The following is an 18,874-nucleotide window of genomic DNA, read 5'->3' on the forward strand; positions in this document are numbered from 1 at the left end:
TAAACCTTCCACCCACTCATTCCTCCCCCCCCCATCTTTATTGACTATTTCTTATTTACATTTTGATTGTTATTCCCCTTCCCAGTTTCCGGGCCAACATCCCCCCATCCCTCCCCCTCGCCTTCTATATAGATGTTCCCCTCCCCATCCTCCCTCCATTACCGCCCTCCCCGAAACAATCACGTTCACTGGGGGTTCAGTCTTAGCAGGACCAAGGGCTTCCCCTTCCACTGGTGCCCTTACTAAGTTATTCATTGCTACCTATGAGGTTGGAGCCCAGGGTCAGTCCATGTATAGTCTTTGGGTAGTGACTTAGTCCCTGGAAGCTCTGGTTGCTTGGCATTGTTGTTCATATGGGGTCTCGAGCCCCTTCAAGCTCTTCCAGTCCTTTCTCTGATTCCTTCAATGGGGGTCCCGTTCTCTGTTCAGTGGTTTGCTGCTGGCATTGGCCTATGTATTTGCTGTATTCTGATTGTGTCTCTCAGGAGAGATCTACATCCGGTTCCTGTTGGCCTGCACTTCTTTGCTTCATCCATCTTATCTAGTTTGGTGGCTGTATATGTATGGGCCACATGTGGGGCAGGGTCTGAATGCCACGCACTCATTCCTATTGCCCTCTGTACCATACAACTTTTACAGTATTCGTTGTAATAAACACGTGGGGGTTTCAGCAGTGTTATCTATCTGTATGTGTGGTATGTGTGCCATGTGCACATGTGTAAGTGTATGTACCCCTGCACATGCTTGTGAAGACCCGAGGTCAATGTTGAGTGTCTTCGTCTCTTGCTCTCCACTTTGCATTAAGATGGAGTCTCTCACTGAACCTGGAGCTCCCCATCTGGCTAGATTTGATGGACAGTGAGTTCCTGGGAGCATCTGTCTTCACTTCCCTGAGTTGGGATTCCAGTTACACTAGGCCTCACCTTTCATACGGGCGTGAGAGTGTAGAAATCTGAACTCAAGTCCCTATGTTTGCACAGAAAGCACTTGGGGTGTCCTCTCACTCAATTCCCCAGCACGATCTTTTGCCATTTTCTAAAGATTAAAAGTCTACAAGGAAAGGACTTTGCACATGGTGATGTACACCGTGAATTCAGAGAGTATAAATACAGTAACTGTTGATAGGCACATAAAAAATCATGTTCTTCTCTGCTTTGAATGCCCTCAACTGTAGTGTAAGAATTTGAACATGGGTAAGATTAAAGAAAATTACTGAAAACATCAGTTTGAAGTAAGAACCACACAACTGTTTAAAATGGGAGGATTTATTAAAAAATTTCCTTTATGGAAACAACCAGTCTCTTGCACAAGCAATTAGCAGCTGGGCCTAGAGCTATAGTTGTCTGCTTCTTAACAAGCCCAAAGCACTTGCAACTCCCAAGTTTCCTCTGAAGGCTGTTAATATCTGGAAAACAGGATCCATGTTGCCTTCCCGAAAAAGAACTAGGCAGCCAGTTCAAAGCCTCTAGCTGTCCTTACAGGACATTTAAATATGATAAAGTGAAGAGGACTGCACAGTCAATAGATCCAAGATGAAACTTCAGAAAAGCAACCCAAGATGAACCTAAGAGCTGCACTGTATTGGAAGAATATCCATGTTCATATTCTGAGTCATTAATGCTAATAGCTGGGTAGTCAGACAGGCTCAATGCTCACATTCATTTGCTTCTCACAGACAGGCTTTCCAGATCCTGTCCTGAATGAGCAAACCAAGGTGTCCTTTGAGGAGTGGTGTAGATGGCTGTGGGGCTACTTCACTACAGACGAAGCACCGGAAACAAGCGCAAGACCCAAACCAAAGCCCAATTCTCCTCCTCTGAGTTATGAGTGTTTCTTCACATGCAGATTTCAACACATAGTTTATACGAGCCCATTTTGTTTTCTAACATCCTGAGTATAGATCAGGAAAGGAAACAGTACTTACCCATTGTTTCTCCTTCTGACCCTTGGTTCCTAAACCCAAACTCAGACATAGGACTGACAATATTTGTTGTTCTATGTGGGTACACACGGTGGCTGGACTCAAAGCATGCAGAATATTTTATTACTATTCCAAGGTGAGAAAAATTACTCCAAATTACTCGTTTTAATGAAGTAAACGAAAAAGTACATTACAACTTCAGAAAAGGAGACTGTCTCACTGAGGAGTGAAGGGAGCCTCTGACGATGGCAGATGAAGATGACAAACCAAGATGAGCTGCAGGGTGATGGCAGTTACATGCCAGCAGCTACTGCCTCTCCAAACATTAAGAAGAATAAATACCGAAGTGGCTACAGTTCATTAAATTATTGGCATCATACCTTCCCAAATGTCTGTGTATATTTTGTGCCTGATTAAGTTGTAACTCCAACTCCATGACTGTATGGAGAAGCACATGCAGAGTACTTTGGATACAATGCTGGTAGGAAAGCACTGTAATGCTGGAGCGCCCCCTGGTGGAGGGTAAAATGACGCACTTGTATTTACTGTTCATTCTAACACTAGACTTTCGGAAGCATCAAGTCATTAAAGTTGCTTGTGGTCTACTTGGGAAAAGAAAAAAGCCTATCAATTGTGGCATCAAGCTTCCTTTAAATTAAATTGTTATTCACAAACTAAATCTATTATACTTGAAGCAGTCACAAACACTACTATGTAATTTGTTCATGAATATGCAGTATGAGATTCAAACTAATACCCTAGAGACTCTCGGATGTCTTGGCTATAAAAATGCAGCTTTCCTTCAGTCACCCTTCCCAAGACAAAGGAGTTCACATGAAGACACTATAAAAAGATAACCCTCTCTCTTAACATGACACCTTTCCATGTTGCTTGGCAAGTACATGCAGATTTCCATTGAGTAACGCTGCATCCCTCTGGCTTGAATATCCCTGGATGCCAAAAAGGTGTTTTTCTTGAGTTTTACCTTTACCAAGGGGAGAGTTTAAGATGTGTCAAAAGAACCTGATAAAATCAGTCTGTGCTACTGGTGAGACTGTTTTAACAAAAACCTACACAACCCACGTGACATAGTGTTGAGACATTTTAACTGGTTTGTGAGAGGTCTGACTGTCCATGAGTTTAAGTCCAAAGAAACATGTAAGATGTATTTCAAAGCATAATGATGTTAGAGGCCCTTAAAATAAATGTGGTATGCCTCTGTCTAATTGGTCACACAGTGATAATACGCTCCTGTAGTCCTAGCTTCTTGAGATCTGAGGCAGGAGGATCTCCTGAACCCAGACGTTTGAAGCCAGCCTGGGTAGTATAGCAAGACCTCACTTAAAAGGCAATCAAACAAAGAGCCCAGCGTCTCTCATTGGGACAAATGGACCCTCTCCTTCCACTTGCATTTTAGTTTAAGGCTTGACCCCTCAGTCACAGACATGCATAACTGGATAAGAGAAGGGAAATGTTAAGTAGCTAAGTTTATTAAAGTATCAAAAAAATACAATTTCCAAATTTTCAAACAGTATATTTTGACATTTCTTCAGATTGGTCGGATCTTACATTTGAAAGCTGACTTAGTAACTGAAGGGCTGTCCACACACCTGGCAAATCTCAGCAAGGTGTGAACACCTTCACACCTAGCTGCAACGAGACCACATCTAGATCCCTGAGCAAAGATTTACTTTCTAGGATTGGTCTCCTGGATTTTCGGGGACAAGGCACAGGGTTTCCTAATCTTGCCGTCTGCTTTTTTCTCTTGTGTGCACCTGGCCAACAGGCCAGTTGCTTTCCCTTTCTCCATGGAGAACATACAGCAGTCTCACCCTGGGTCCACTCCCTTTCTCCATGGAGAACATACAGCAGTCTCGCCCTGGGCTCACGACCTACAGAAGCCCCACCTTTGTAAAATGCAACTGGGAAGGAAAGGAAAAGCACCTCTGTACGGCCAGCAAACTAAGGTGTAACCATCTTCATACCATTCCTGTTATATATACTGCTCATAGTCAAGTCACGCATCACTTTTGTGTTCTAACTTGCAACCACTGCCCTCAGGTTCTTCCATCTATTAGAGAGCCAGTTTGAAATTTTCATTGAACACTTCATTGGTGGACTCACACCAGCAAATTAACAATGGCAAGGATTCCCTGGATGAAGTTACAAACTGTGCAGGATTTGCAATAGTCAAGGTCAAACCCTGATACAGTGTTAAACTTATCTTTTCACATATAAAAATAATACAGAGTGGGACATTTATTCAGTAAGATACAATCTTTAAGGTCACGAGAAAATATATAAAACTAGTCTATGTCACGTGGTGCATTTTACTGTATAGTAGGAATAAATCTATCTAGAGCAGGAAGTGCGAGGCCTGTTCCTGGAGAGATCACCAGTTAGTGCAGTTTAAAGCCCAGTGCTCTGCTGAATCCAGGCAGGCAGCAAGAGCTTTACACAGAGTGGTCTTATAAAGTAAAGGACTCAAGTCTACAAACAATAACAAAAAGACACAAACCAAATGAAAATGTACTAAAATTTAATCATCCATAAAAGCTGTAATTTAATCTGACAGTAAACACAAGAAGCAATATTAGAGTTGGTTTAGTATAGTATATATTTTAGCTTTGAAAGCCATAGAAATCAGTTATCCCAGTGTTTCCCTATAAAAGACCCATTTTTCCAAAGCATTATGCACAAACAATTTTAATTAGAATATAATGACAGATGATATTTTCATAATTTTTAAATATAAAATGAAGTCAATGACTCAAAAAAGTTATCTGCTGCAATGAGTTTGAGGGGAGATTTCATAATCTATATCATTACAGATAAAAAGTATGACGGTTCAGCTTTTTAGTGCTTGGCAGGGAGGAGTCATGATAAAAACGTCAATATGAAATCATTTGATTATAGTAGTAACATCTAACATTTGAAATGCATCCATGCTCTTCTGTATAATTGTATTAGAGTCAAGTATCTTATTTCACATCTGTTATAACTGCTATTGCAAAGGAGAAATACTATGTCTTATTTCCAGGAGATATACACAGAGCAACTTTTTCTCCAGGGAATTTGTGCAAACCAATATAAGATCTAAACTCTTCACATAATATATAAAACAGGAGAAGCCTCTTCAGATTTAGTTTTTGAAGTCTGGAATGCTGGCACTTTCCAAATAGGCAACAGTTCTTCATTTCTGTAATCTGGAACATTGAAGACACAGACATACATATAGAGTTTTCTCAGTATCAGAAGGTGGCAGTCAATAAACAGATATCTAGTAACACATGAGTGATGACACCAAGTACTTCAGTAGAAGAGCTATTTTACCTTCCCATTAAACATGCTCAAAAACAAGCTGGGCATGGTGGCATGATCGCCAGAAATTTAAGGCTGACCTTGATTACAGTTTGAGGTCCACACTGTCTCAAAAGTTCAAGGTCAAATATAAAAGACTGAGTTCACCAACAACAATTAGTGATCAATTTTTGTCTGTCCCTGCTTTTATTACACTTAGTATTTTCATGTCTTATCTACCACTCTATATAAAGAGGCAGACAGTAGTACTTTGCTTGTATCCCATTACCTTACTTTTAAAGGTTCCACATTTATCTACATACACTCTCTGTGGGAAGTTCAGCCACTTTCCGATACCACATTAGGAACTATCACCTCTAACGCAGCCGGCCAGAGACAGCGCAGAGAGAACCCATATGCAAAGGCAGAAGAGTCAGCAGACCTACTGCTCAGCAGAAGCCAATTAGTTTAGAGGGCAAACTCCTGGTGATAAATTTCTCTGAGGTCCTTAAAATTGGGATATTTAAAAAATTTACATGTTTTAATACAATTCTACTTAAAGGCTACAGATATATAAGCTGCCTTTGACATTCACATACTCTTATTAAAATATTGTAGTTGTTATTTAAATCTAACCCGTTATCTTAGAACTTTTCGGTCCTAGTCTTGCTGTGTTGGCCAGGATGTTCTCAAATTCCTGGGCTCAAGTAATGCTCTGCCTTAGCCTCACAGGCGGGGACTACAGGTGGTGCCCCACGCCAAGCTTCAGCTCCAACTGCAAAGTATTTTGGTTGCTCAGGCTTCTATTACTGGGCGTTACCACACACCTATAAGGATCTCGGGAAACTACACTGTCAACTGAACTGTGTACACGTCTAAAGACTGATGCAACAAATATGAATGGCTTATTTCTTCCTAGGCAAGATTTCTTTTATCTAAGGTAAACTTTATGCATGAATAAATTTTAAAATCACAATAGGCAAAGTGGTATCTTTTCCTTTAATATAAACTGAGAGAACGTTTTTTGAGAATACAAAGTTAAAACTCATGTTTGCCAAAGTAATGTCAATAAGCCATTCAACTCTAAAAGAGTGTAACAATACACTACCAACTGGAGCCCTCAGTTTTGTCTTTGTACCATTCCTTAAACACACAGATACACAGACACACACAGACACAGACAGACAGACAGACACACACACAGACATCTTAACAAGAATTATTTCCAGGAAACTAATGACAAAATATTTTAATCGATCCGTTTTAGCCAAAGGCCGCTCAGCTCTTCAGCAGCAGCAGCCATTTAGGCAGGAGCTGACCTTCCGAATTTGATCACCTTAGACAATCTCTATCTTTTCCTCCTTTCTAGTTTTCCTTTAAAAAAGGGTTGCAGTTACTCAACTGTTTTCTAAGAGAGACAGCTATTCATCCCTATCTCTAAGGAGTACAAATTAGCCCATCAGGAGTGGGAAAGCAGCAATCTACTAATCAGGCCCCAGAGGTCAACAGTCATTAAGAGTCAACAACTTAAGTTAGGAGAGTTTGTTCTTCTGACTCCACCAAGCCTCAAACCAACCATACAATTGACCGATGAAAGCATTTTGTTTGGGTTTAATAGCTGACAAAGAAGGAACATCAGTGGATTTAAATACGTAATTAAAGGAAAACAAGTAACTGGTTCACAGGGCCTGGCTTCTTACCTAACTGGCAGTACAAATGCTGACATGAATTTCTTAATGAAAGCTGAAGTGAATGCTACCTCACGTCAACTACTACTTGATGCAGACTGGCAAAGTGTTTGTTGAAGAAGTTACTCTTGAGAAGAACTGACATTCAGAACTACAAAGATATGCCACCACACACCATACAGAATGGCTCAGGTTTAAAAACCCTGAAAATACCAATCTTGGGGAGGATGTGGAACTCATGAATTGCTGGTGCATATACCCTGGTACAAATATTTGGAACCCATATGTATAGCATATGAGCTGGCCATTATGTTTCTAGACACATACATGTGCATAAATTATGCACACAGCTGCAAACTATCCATATATTTTGCTGGCTTTAGTTTTAAGTCAGGGTCTTATATAGCCCTGATTGGTCTGACTCTGCTATGTAAGGGAGGCTGGCTTTGAACTTCTAATCTTCCCACTTCATTCTGTCTGGGATAACAGGTGTGAGCTGTATTGTCCATGCTAATTCCTCAAAAGTACCTCAACAGCAAAATACCCTAGTCAAATAATAAACTATTGTCATAAAATAAGCTGGGGCTGGAGAGATAGCTCAGCTGTTAAGAACACTGGCTACTCTGCCAGAGGACCTGGGCTCAATTCCCAGTACCCACATGGCGGCTCACAGCTATCTGTAGCTCCAATTCCAGGGGTCCTGACGCCCTCACACAGACAAATAAGCGGGAAAAAAAAAACCCAAAAAACAATCAATGCTCATAAAATAAAAATAAATAAACTAAAACCATACTACTGATATATGTGTGTGTGTGTGTGTGTGTGTGTGTGTGTGTGTGTGTGTGTATACACACACACAAACATGGACACTTCTAAAAAAACAAAAACCACAGCTCTGGGTTGAGGGATGGCAGTATATGTTTTTTGCTTATGCTAAGTTCACAGAGAAACAAGCAGACAGGGTAATACTGGTTAAATGCTCTTCCCAGCTTTTAGCACTATTTCTCAAATATCCACTCTTTGGCAGGTGTTGGCAACATGGTGGTGAGCGAATCACACATGGTCCTCACTCTGATCTTAGAGTCTCCTGGGAGGAAATAAATTACTCAACAGACCCAGGGACCTCTCCAAGTCCTCATGCACAGCTACAGCAGCTCAGAAATACAGAGAGTGAGTACAGGAGAGAGGAGGAAGTGTCTGCTCTGTTTAAGCACCTTACCTGGCTCAGAGCTGCTGCTGACTTCAGGTCTAGAGCAGCAGACATGATTTCTTTTTAGGCTTCTTCTTTTCCACTGGTGTTTTTCTATTTATCTGTCTGACCAGGTCATAAAATATCTAGGTAAAAACAGCAATACAAAATACTGATTGATTGGTGCACAGAATGACTTTGAAAGTACTAAGCATTATTCTGCCATTAGATCTGCTTTACCATTCTCTTCTCAAGTCAAGTTTCTTGGCTCCCCAAGCTAACTCAGAGGAAAGAAGGACTTACTTATTCATGATTAAGGACATGTACCTACTCTTACAGTCAGCAGTCAGTTAAAAAAACAATAGTGAGCACTTAAAGTTATAATTAAAATTATAGCACCAAAATTACAGCACTAACAGCAAAGCGCCCTCTTCACCTCATTTTTCCTGGATCCAAGTAATGGCATTTTGCTGCTTCTACTTTACTGGTTCTTCTCTTTCTCTCCAAATACATTTACTTTTGAACCATGAGATAGTGACATGGATCCTTAAAGGGCTAAATGTGTTTCTCCCAGAACAAGAATATACTCTTGTGGTAACCTAAATACAGTGCTAGTCCATAGGGTTGGAGAGATGGCTCAGTGGTTAAGAGCACTGACTGCCCTTCAAGAGGTCCTGAGTTCAATTCTTAGCAACCACATGGTGGCTCACGACCATCTGTAATGGGGTCCGATGCCCTCTTCTGGTGTGTGAAGACAGTGACAGTGTACTCACATCCATAAAATGATAAATAAAAAGCTGATCACAGTAAGATATTTGAGCATCGATACCTTTCTTTGTATTGTTTTGAGCATAAACCCTAACATGGGCAGAATCTATGAGGACCCACGCTGGATTCCGTTTCTTGATGCTGCAGCACCTATTCATCTGTCTCCTAGTATTTGCTTATCTGTTTGAGGTGGGGCCTCATTTCCAGCTCAAGCCACTTCAGACTTACTGTTAGTCAAGGCTGGCCTTGACCCCTGACTGTCTTGCCTCCATCTCCCAAGTGTTGGGATTATAGATGCATATACTCCCTCATAAACTGCTTTCAGCCTTGTAAACTGGGAATAGTTCTTTGGTCTTTGTCTTTCGGGGTTTTTGTTTTCTTATTTCTAAAAATAAGTCTAATAAATGTATATGGAATTTACCTTAATCTTTATTTGACATTGATGCAGATTTTAGGCTGGGACAGGTAAAAGTGTCTCTCTTCTGGAACCCAACATCAAGTCCATGATGTCCACCTATGGAATTTTTTGTTCTTGTTTTTTGTTTAAGGCAGGGTCTCACTATGCAGCGCTGGCTGACCTAAAACTCACTTTGTAGACAAGGCTGGTTTGATTTTAAGAGGTCCACTTGTCTACTTCCCTAGTGCATAGTCAAAGCAAACAACACAACAACAGACAGGAATAATCCACTAATCCTTGACTTGAAGTGACAGAGAATACAGTAATAACTGTGAAGATTCACCTTTGGAAGAGTAAAAACATCAAAGACAAAAATACAGTACTTCCTGTTTCATGAGAGCGGATCCGTTACCTGTCGTGTTTATATGTAGTTCTGCCGTGTTAAGTATCCCCGTGTGCTAAAACAAGTCTGGTCCTTAGCTAAGAGTGCGGCACTAATGGCTTGGGATGAAAGCAAAGGCCTCAGCATCCTCACCTGAACGCCTACCTGTTCTGCAGAACTGGCTTTAAGGAATGCAGTAGGGATGAACTGGCAACATTTTCAATGCATGCCAAACAAACTGTGCTGAGGGCTACTTTCCTTAGTTTGCTTTTATTTTGCAGTGTTGGGGACCAAACTCAGGCCTTGCTCATGTAGGCAAATACTCAGCCGCTGAGTTATATCTTTAGCTGAATGATTTTAATAATTGTGGTTTTATTAGAGAATGACCCTAACAGTTATTTTCCATGTATCTGTCTGTGTGGGTGCCTGGAGTCCAGAGTGTTGGACCTGAGCTCATGGCCTTTCACAAAGCTTATGAGCTCTTAACCAGAGCCATCTCTCCAGCCCAAGCATGCCTTTGATCCAAGGATAGACATACTAAAATAGAGCAGAGCAAAGAAATATGGTTTCCATAAGTGCATGGCAAAATATTAACAACTAATGAATCTAAATAAAGACTAAACAATATTTCTCTTGTTCTTTTAAATAAATTTCAGAAGAAAGACACTTTAGCATCATTGATTTACATTCATTTCTTTTATTAGTTTATAGTAGAGGGGAATTAAACCCACAGCCTGTGCATGCTGGGAGCATCCCCCACTACTGAACTATATTCTAGTTTGCACATTGTTTTAAAGCTGAGAAACGGACTATACATTTCTTTAAACTGTTACTTTTTCAAATGGCTCAGGGATTATAAGGCTAAACTGCTGAAAATAAAAAAGAACAGACCCATTACAAAGTTATAAATATATTCTTTTCTTCCTTCCATCCATCCAATTCCCATTTTCTAAAATCATTCCACTTTCTACAATTTTATTTCTAAATGTTAAAAAACTACAACATTTATAAGCAAATTGATAGTTGTTTTCACAACTCTAAAACCTTTGAGAACTTAAGTATATGAGTCATGAAAAAGTTTTTATTGTTGTGCAAGGCTTAACATGCAAGCTATAATGCAAAGTAACAAAAAGATAAATCAGAACAGTAAATTAATGAAACACACACCCAGTTCCTATTTCAGTTTCTTCCTACCAGCCAACTTGCAGTTTCTGGTACACAGAGACAGATTAACGATGTTTTGCAGTATTACGTCTTTGGTACACACAGAGACAGATCAACTGATGTTTTTACGTCTTTGGAAAACATGGCCTACCTCACAGCAGCGGGTGGTTCAGTGATGAGGGCAAGTTCGAACTATAATATTTGCTTAGAAATGCTGAAAGTTCCCAGCCTAGGTTCGTCCTCATCTCTCTGAACTATAGAAAAATCTAGAGGGAACACAGAATAGAGTTTCTCAACCCCTCTCCCATTCCTAATTGGGATGTCTTTATTCCAATCATTACTCCAGCCTCAGCAAAGAACAAGAATCTGGGGCTAAGATTGCGGTACCTCCAGTGCACTGATTACTACTTGTAGGACAAAGAGAACTAGAGGGCTCTGGTCAAGCACTGTGCCCTTGTCTGTTTTCAAATTTAAAGTCAAGAGCTGAATCTTGTGAAATTATTATTCCGCTATCTTCATGCATCCAGAAACTATACAAGCATTTATACAGCGGCTTAAGCGGTCTGAAAAACCACAGACAATCCAAGGAATTCTGCAGCTTAATTCTTAGGCTATAAAAAGCGAGATCTTAAAAAAAACACCTCAAATTATATTCTCATTTCTAGCATGTAGTCTGTGTGGTTTCTCAAACAAGTAGAGACTATTATGGTGACTATGGCATTTTATTGTTTTTTACACCCCTATGTAAAGCTTGAACAAGACCGCTAGGAAAGTCAATTCTGCTGCATTAGAAACTACAACCCAGGAAGTTTAATAGCCTGTATAGGTTCCACATTCATGTAAAGACAGAAGAAGAGAAATACTTACTTTCTCCCTACTAAACTCTGGCTCCTATAGGAGGGGTCTTGTGTGATGGACTTTGGTCCAACTCAGCCCTGCACCCTTGATGAACTTGGAAGATGGACAGCAGTGAGGCTGACAGACACCGTAAGGAACCAGATTCCAAAGGTCAACCATCTTTCATAAGGTGACACTGCACTACAATTCTGAGACTCAGGGGCATTCACCAACTGTAATGTATTCTTCATTAAAATATTGTTAGTTCACTTTAGTTAGGGTCTTGTAATATATAGCCCAGGCTGGCTTAGAACTCACTGTCCTGCCTTGGCCTCCAGGCTGCTGGGACTACAAGTGTGTGCCACCATATCTGGGTCCTTTCATTCCTTTCAAAAAATACTACTCTAAACATTAAAATTTTATTATAGCCATATTTTAAAAAAAAACAACCTTTAGGAAATTCTAATTCTATAACAAAGGAGGATGAGTGACAGCTGTCAATTTCTTTTCACTGACCTAGCATAAGTAACAAATAGCTATATGGCAGCGTTCAGTAGGGCTGGTTGCCCATATAGGATGTAAACCTCTTAAGGGCTGAATTAGTTCTGTCTGAGTGACTGCCACTTGGGTGCAGAGTAAAGTGCAGGCACATGACAGGCACTCAATGTGTTTCCCAGATAAATGGAGTTAAAAGATTTTTGTATTGTTAAAAGTGGCTTCACCTAAAAGAGCAAGCTTTAGCATTCTTAATTATGTATAAGAAACAGAATGTGTAGTAAGCTGATTTTTTTTCCCTTACCAGGTGTTGAGAATAATATTCTGCAAGCACAGTCCTGAAAAGCACTTACAGAACCAGAGGCCAGAGAGGAACGGAAGTGCAACCTTCTCTTATTCTCGCCTGTGTTCAAGCATCTGCGATGCTACAATGGCAAGTGCATTGGCCAGAGAAGGGGACCGGAGGCTTACTTTGCCTTTCTGCCCCATTTATTTCAAATGCTTTTGGTAAAGTTCCAAAAGCAAAAGGACTCGCATGGGTTTGCCTGATGGGTGGTAGCAAATTGAGAAATGAACTAATTTTTTAGGGGCTCGGTCAACTACTGTCTCTTTAAAATGAGGCACATAGCCTATTTGCAAAGGTCTTCTGGACCACAGTTAAGACCTTAAGATAGTGAAGAGCTTCATTGGCCATGTGCATCCAGACTACCAGCCTAAAGGATGGATTATAACAGCAAAGTTAAATTTTTGTACTTTTCTATTGGACTTTACTACTTATTTATATTTGTCTGGATAGGTAACTTATAATAAAAGGTGTTGTGTCAAGTTTCACATGCTAGTTCTGGCATATCACTGAAAAGTCTTAGCAGGATTTTATATACAGCCTGTGGCCATAAGGTGACATTAGGTGTTTGCATTGCAACTATAAGAGAATGACATCATGGAAGCCAAGGAACACAGAGTCTAGCAATTACTATTTTTTACAAGATGATAAAATTGAGATTGCTATCATTTTTTTTCTGAAAAATTCTGGCTATGAAAATAAAAAGGCACTTGTTTGTACTGTCCAACAGTTGCAGGTTACCTCATTAACGTTGATCTTTGACTTTGCAGAAGATTCTAAAAAGGCACAGTTACACCACTGTCTTGCTAAATTCTGGCCTTGTTCTTTGCCAACTACCCGCTCATCTTCCAGATCACATTTATTGCCAACCAAAATCATTGGAACCTGCAGGAAGGAAAAACCACCAAATGAAAGACATGCATGACTTCCCTCTCATGACAAATGAGCAATTACCTGCTACTAAGGGGAACACAGCAGTTTGCAACAGCATGCATCACGAAGTGATTAAAGCATGCTGTGTGTATGGCTGCCTAGGACTGAGGGGGAATAGAAGGGGATGAGAGAGCCAAAAATAGCGAAGAACTCCCACTAGATTCATACAACAAATTATTATTATTATTTTTTTTGGTTCTTTTTTTTCGGAGCTGGGGACCGAACCCAGGGCCTTGCGCTTCCTAGGTAAGCGCTCTACCACTGAGCTAAATCCCCAGCCCAACAAATTATTTTAAAGAATAGAATTCCATTTTTTCTTAACGCAGTATATGAATGTTAGGCACTATGTTCATGTGTCGTGCCTGGGGAGGCCAAAGGAGCTGCAGTGCATTGTGAGGTGCCATGTGGGTGCTGAGGATTGAACCCTGGTCCTTTGGGAAAGCAGCAAGTGCTGACTACTGAGCCATCTCTCCATCCCTTAATGATCCTAAAATTCTCATGTGATCACTACAAATAGCTTAATTTAAGTAGGAAACTGAAGGAAATGGTACTCCCTGCTATACAGCAAGCAGTACACTCCTCTGTCCTAAGTGGTTTAAATGCTTCATCTCATAGGACTATAAATACCAAAAATGGTGATAAGACAAAAGATAATCAGCAGCTTCTACTATGTTTAGCATTAGACTTGAAGGCTGTGTAGGTGAGATGTTAAGGAGAAGTAAGAATAAAAGTAGGAATTGGAAAGATAGCTCAGTGGTCAAGAGCACTTGCTGCTCTTTCAGAGGACCTGAGTTTAGTTCCCAACGCTCCCATCAGATGGCTCACAATCACCTGTAACTCCGGCTCCAGGGAACCTAACCTATGTCCTCTTGTAGTCTTCCTGGGAGCCCCTCAACACATGGAATACACACAGACACACAGACACAGACACAGACACAGACACAGACACAGACACAGACACACACACACAGACACAGACACACACACAGACACAGACACACACAGACACAGACACACACACACAGACACACACACACACACAGACACACACACAGACACACAGACACAGACACACACACACACAGACACAGACACACACACAGACACACACACACAGACACAGACACACACACACACAGACACACACACACAGACACAGACACACACACACACATACACACACACAGACACAGACACACACACACACACACACACACACACACTTTAAAAAAAATGCCATCAAGCAGCTGTGTCTTTCCTTTTACTCCACACCAGAGATGTTTGACTATCTTAAACACAACATCCTACTTCCAATAAAACACGCAACTTTTAGCTGTGTTCCTCAGCTAAAAGTTCAGAGAACAAAGCCAGGAGGTTGTAAGGCAATGGTACTACACAAAAGAAAGAATGTAGGGATGTGGTGACATCTTTTACCCAAACAGGTTACATTAAACCATCTTCAACTCCATCTTTCTCCTCTTACTGATGGAATAAGGACACAGCAGGATCAGAACTCATCGATCTCTATCTAACTCCCCGATCTCTAACTGTGAAAACAGAACTCTTTGAAGAAATCAGCCATAGAAAGGAAGACAATTATCCATTAAAGGCAGTCATGGAGTCATATGGCACAAACACCTCTTACCAACAGTGTTGACAAGGTTAAGGGCCTGAGCAGTTGAATATGCTCCCATTAGAAAAACACACCAAAACCAGGAAGGTGTAACTGAAAATTTCTACCTTAATTTATATCATCGAAAAGGAATTTTCCCACAACCTCAAGTTCATGTAATCATGTAAAATATATTTTATTTTTTTACAAAAGATAAGAAAAAAGTATATGTTACTAACAAAGGTAGTATATGCCTATAATCCCAGTACTCAGAAGGTAGAGACAGAAAAGTTAAGTACCCAAGGCTAGCCCTAGGCTATATAGCAAGATACTGTGGTAAAACAGCAAAGCAACACAAAGAACATGTACGGAAAGAATTTTAGAAAGAGTTAACACTCATGGCTCTTTGAATGTCTCACGCTCACAGTGTGAGTCCCACACCTTCCCTCTCGAAAGCTGAACTGTACTTTCAGGGGCTCTTTCCTTCTAACCCTTCTAACGATGAGAAAGCAGACACTCTTATTCGGCTATGGAGAAATAGCGATATGTTTTATAGAGAGGAAAATACTCACATCTTCTGTGTCTTTAACCCGTAAAATCTGTTCTCTCAAGTCTTGTAAGTCATTAAACGTAGACTGAGCTGTAATTGAATAAACTAGTGCAAACCCTTGGCCATTCTTCATATACAAATCCCTCATTGCTGTAAATTGCTCCTATAATAAAAAAATCCAATTATAAATATTAATTCATTTTGAATGTATGCTGCAATAATTTAAAAAAAATCTTAAATAAGAACCTACATTTAAATTACATATTGTCATAAGACTTCTTGCTAGTTTCTGGAAACTGAGGTGAATGTCTATGTTTACTGACACAATTCCTTTAATATACAAACCTGAGTTTATTTTGTTTGGAAGGTTTATATATAATCAGCACCCAAGTAGAAACAACCCAAGATGCAAACCTAGGTGAGTTGGTCATCCAGCACGGCCAGACTGGTACATTACCAACCCTAGACTATACTCGTTTGAAAGGAGCTTGTGCATACTTTTTCCTGCTCCCTGGATTTCAAATTCTTAGAAAGGACCTGAGAACAGCACAGTGACTGTTTACTTCAGAGTCACTGACCATCAACACCAGCCACAGTCGCACTAGATACACTGACTATTATTTTAAGAGTCACTAACCATTAACTTGGTCATAGTAGTACCAGATTAAATGTTTTCTGTTTGCTTGAAACTCACTTTCTCTTCTTTGGAGAAATCATTATTGCATGTTATACCCATAGATAACAATACAGAATGTCTAAAGAGTTCTTGAACTTGGTATATATATTAAGAAGGCACATATAGCAGAATGTTAAAAATGCATTCTTTTGGTGACCTCTTTATTATTAATCATACAAACCCACAAAGCTTTATAAACTTTGTTTCTTTGACTTGTCCTTTCCCACTGTTGCCACCTCCATTCTGTTTACTATACCCAATAGTTCTCCATGTTCCCACCTGGCTGCCCCTCTCCATCTGCTACTACAGATGTCAGCTGAGCTAACCTTCTCTACCTCCCAAACTTCAAGTTCTGTCTTTCATACATTTTTCTGGATTTTTCAATTACAGACTTTATTAGAAATTCTAGCACTAGTGTACCTTCCCTGTTCTTTGGGGATTTGGTCTCTGCTAGTTATTTATTAATACTGTAAATACTGTAAATACTGTATTGCTACAGACAGTGCTGGCTCTTACTGAGGATCCCAGCCTCCTGCCTAAGGGTATTCCACAAGACTCATCAACGCTGTTCAGCAGGGCCAATATACTGATCAACACAAGAGGCACAAGTCTCTCAAGGAATGTACACAGAGATAAACAAAAGTAAAGTCTAACGCTACAGAGAAAAAGAATTTTTCTTTGTCCGTTTTTCAGGGTTATGGGCTGGAGTGTGGAATAGAAGTCTACATGTTAAAGGGGAAGGCACTTAGAGGGAACAGGAGAGCAAGGAGGAGGAGGTTAGTATGTGCTCTTATAATATGTCCCAGGCAGAAACCAACAAATACACAGGGCCCAAGGAGAACCAGTGTTGGAGAAGCTGCAGCAACCAGTTAACTAGAGGGCTAAGCAGAGGGGACTAGGCAGGGGATTCCTATCTTAACTAAAATTCTGAACTTAAATACCTTAAAAAAAAAAAAAAAGAGTACTTATAGCATATATCTAACTTCAATATAAGACTGTCACCCGCTCCCTCCAAAAACCCTTTAGATTCTTCAGGTGAATAAAATACACAATTTAGCTATAATATGTGGGCATCAAAGCATACCACAAAACAATTGCATAAGGAAAATGAATAAAAGATTACACTTAGAGAATTAAAAAGATTCAGAGTAATCACTTTACATAGAGAATTATTTAGGTAAGAAATCATTCTCACAGACTAAAACCTGTTGAAAGAAAAAAGGAATGCTTACTGTCCCTGCGGTGTCCAGGATTTCCAGCATACACTGTTGGCAATCTACTTCGACTTGCTGTGACAGAGCAAAGAAGACAAAGTGAAAGAGCAAAATCAACATGTTTTCCCTTTACCCCTTCAAAGCACTTACTGACAACTACTGAGTGTTTTTCTACTTGGTACCACAATAAAGAACAGGGGTCTTCAATCACACTAGCAGTAATCCAAAGGCTAAGGTGGTTAAACCTGAGTGTGGCTATTCCCTGCCGTAATGATGTCCTTATTGGAAGGCAAAAGAACAGGCTTTGTAAGTTAAGAAAAATGGTACATACAGTTCTAACAGGAAAAAAAACTGACAGAAAAACATGAAGATCGTATTTTTGAGGAAGATCTCTCTCTCTCTCTCTCTCTCTCTCTCTCTCTCTCTCTCTCTCTCTCTCACACACACACACACACACACACACACACACACACACACACACAATCATCATGGAAAACAAAGAATTAAAGAGCCCAAGCTCCGTGTAGATTTACCTATACTCTCAGCACTGGGGAGGCTGAGGCAGAAGAGATTTTTATGGATCTATGGGGTGACATTGAAAGACACTATTTCCAACAAAAGGTTGGGCTTCACTCTACCACCTTAAATGGATCAAACTGTATGCAAAAAGATTTTGAGGAATGGAAACGTTTGCAATTTACCATATATAAGTTGTTAAAATTTTGCTAAAATATTCACGAAATTTGCAAAAAAGGACTCAGAAATGTTAAATAGCAATGAGCTATTTATTCCTTAAGAATATACACATTTCTTAAAACTTTAAGGGGTTCTTTGGGGAAAAAAACTGGGAAGAAGGTGAATAGAATATTCCCAGTCTCTAAAAGAAGACTGGCCTAAAGAAAGTATCAATTATCAACTCTGTAGAAACTTTTTATAGACGGGATTGAGGAAATTAGTCTTCCAGCTTAGGGACAGCTCTTGCTTTACAGTTAGAGACTTAACCAGCAATTTATTTGGAAGAAACTTCAGTAGAGCAACACTGTCTCCTAAGAATAAATATAGCACCCTCCAGGTTCTTTTGACCCTTGCCTCCCTGTCAGTATCAAGAGGGAGTGCCAGGGGTGGGCTGCACAAACTCATCATCCCACCCACAGTGGGGCAAACAGTTAACAGGCCTGCAGTTTCATAGGTATTTAGAGCTCAATTGTGTTAATTTGGAAGAGAATGAGATCATTCTGCCAGTACATCCTAAAAAGCTTAATTCAGTGAAAATTACAGTGCTATCAAAGAAACGATTCTCAAAACAGATAACCAACAAAGCAATCCTTTCCTCTGTAGTGACAATTCTAGAACTGTGTTTCTTCAAAAAAACACAACAATATTATAAGAATGGGTGTTCAATTTT

General features: G+C 40.0%; 1 protein-coding gene across 8 annotated transcripts in view; it reads right to left on the reverse strand.

Annotated features, from left to right (window-relative positions):
* Positions 1-3,393: 3,393 nt before the first annotated feature.
* Rap1a (RAP1A, member of RAS oncogene family) overlaps positions 3,394-18,874 on the reverse strand; it is a 77,885-nt gene continuing 62,404 nt past the window's right edge. For 7 of the 8 annotated variants that reach the window (XM_039102075.2, XM_063281648.1, XM_063281651.1 and 4 more), the window contains 5 exons: positions 17,488-17,544; positions 15,602-15,742; positions 13,226-13,369; positions 8,129-8,244; positions 4,444-5,127 (listed from right to left, as the gene is read on the reverse strand). In XM_039102075.2, the coding sequence (XP_038958003.1) occupies positions 8,158-8,244; positions 13,226-13,369; positions 15,602-15,742; positions 17,488-17,544 (429 nt within the window). In that variant the 3' untranslated portion in view covers positions 4,444-5,127; positions 8,129-8,157. Of the gene's footprint in view, positions 5,128-8,128; positions 8,245-13,225; positions 13,370-15,601; positions 15,743-17,487; positions 17,545-18,874 lie in introns of all 8 variants that reach the window. The other variant, NM_001005765.1, reaches the window with a different exon arrangement.

The sequence above is a fragment of the Rattus norvegicus genome, chromosome 2, assembly GCF_036323735.1.
Source record: "Rattus norvegicus strain BN/NHsdMcwi chromosome 2, GRCr8, whole genome shotgun sequence".
Classification (NCBI taxonomy): Eukaryota; Metazoa; Chordata; class Mammalia; order Rodentia; family Muridae; genus Rattus; species Rattus norvegicus.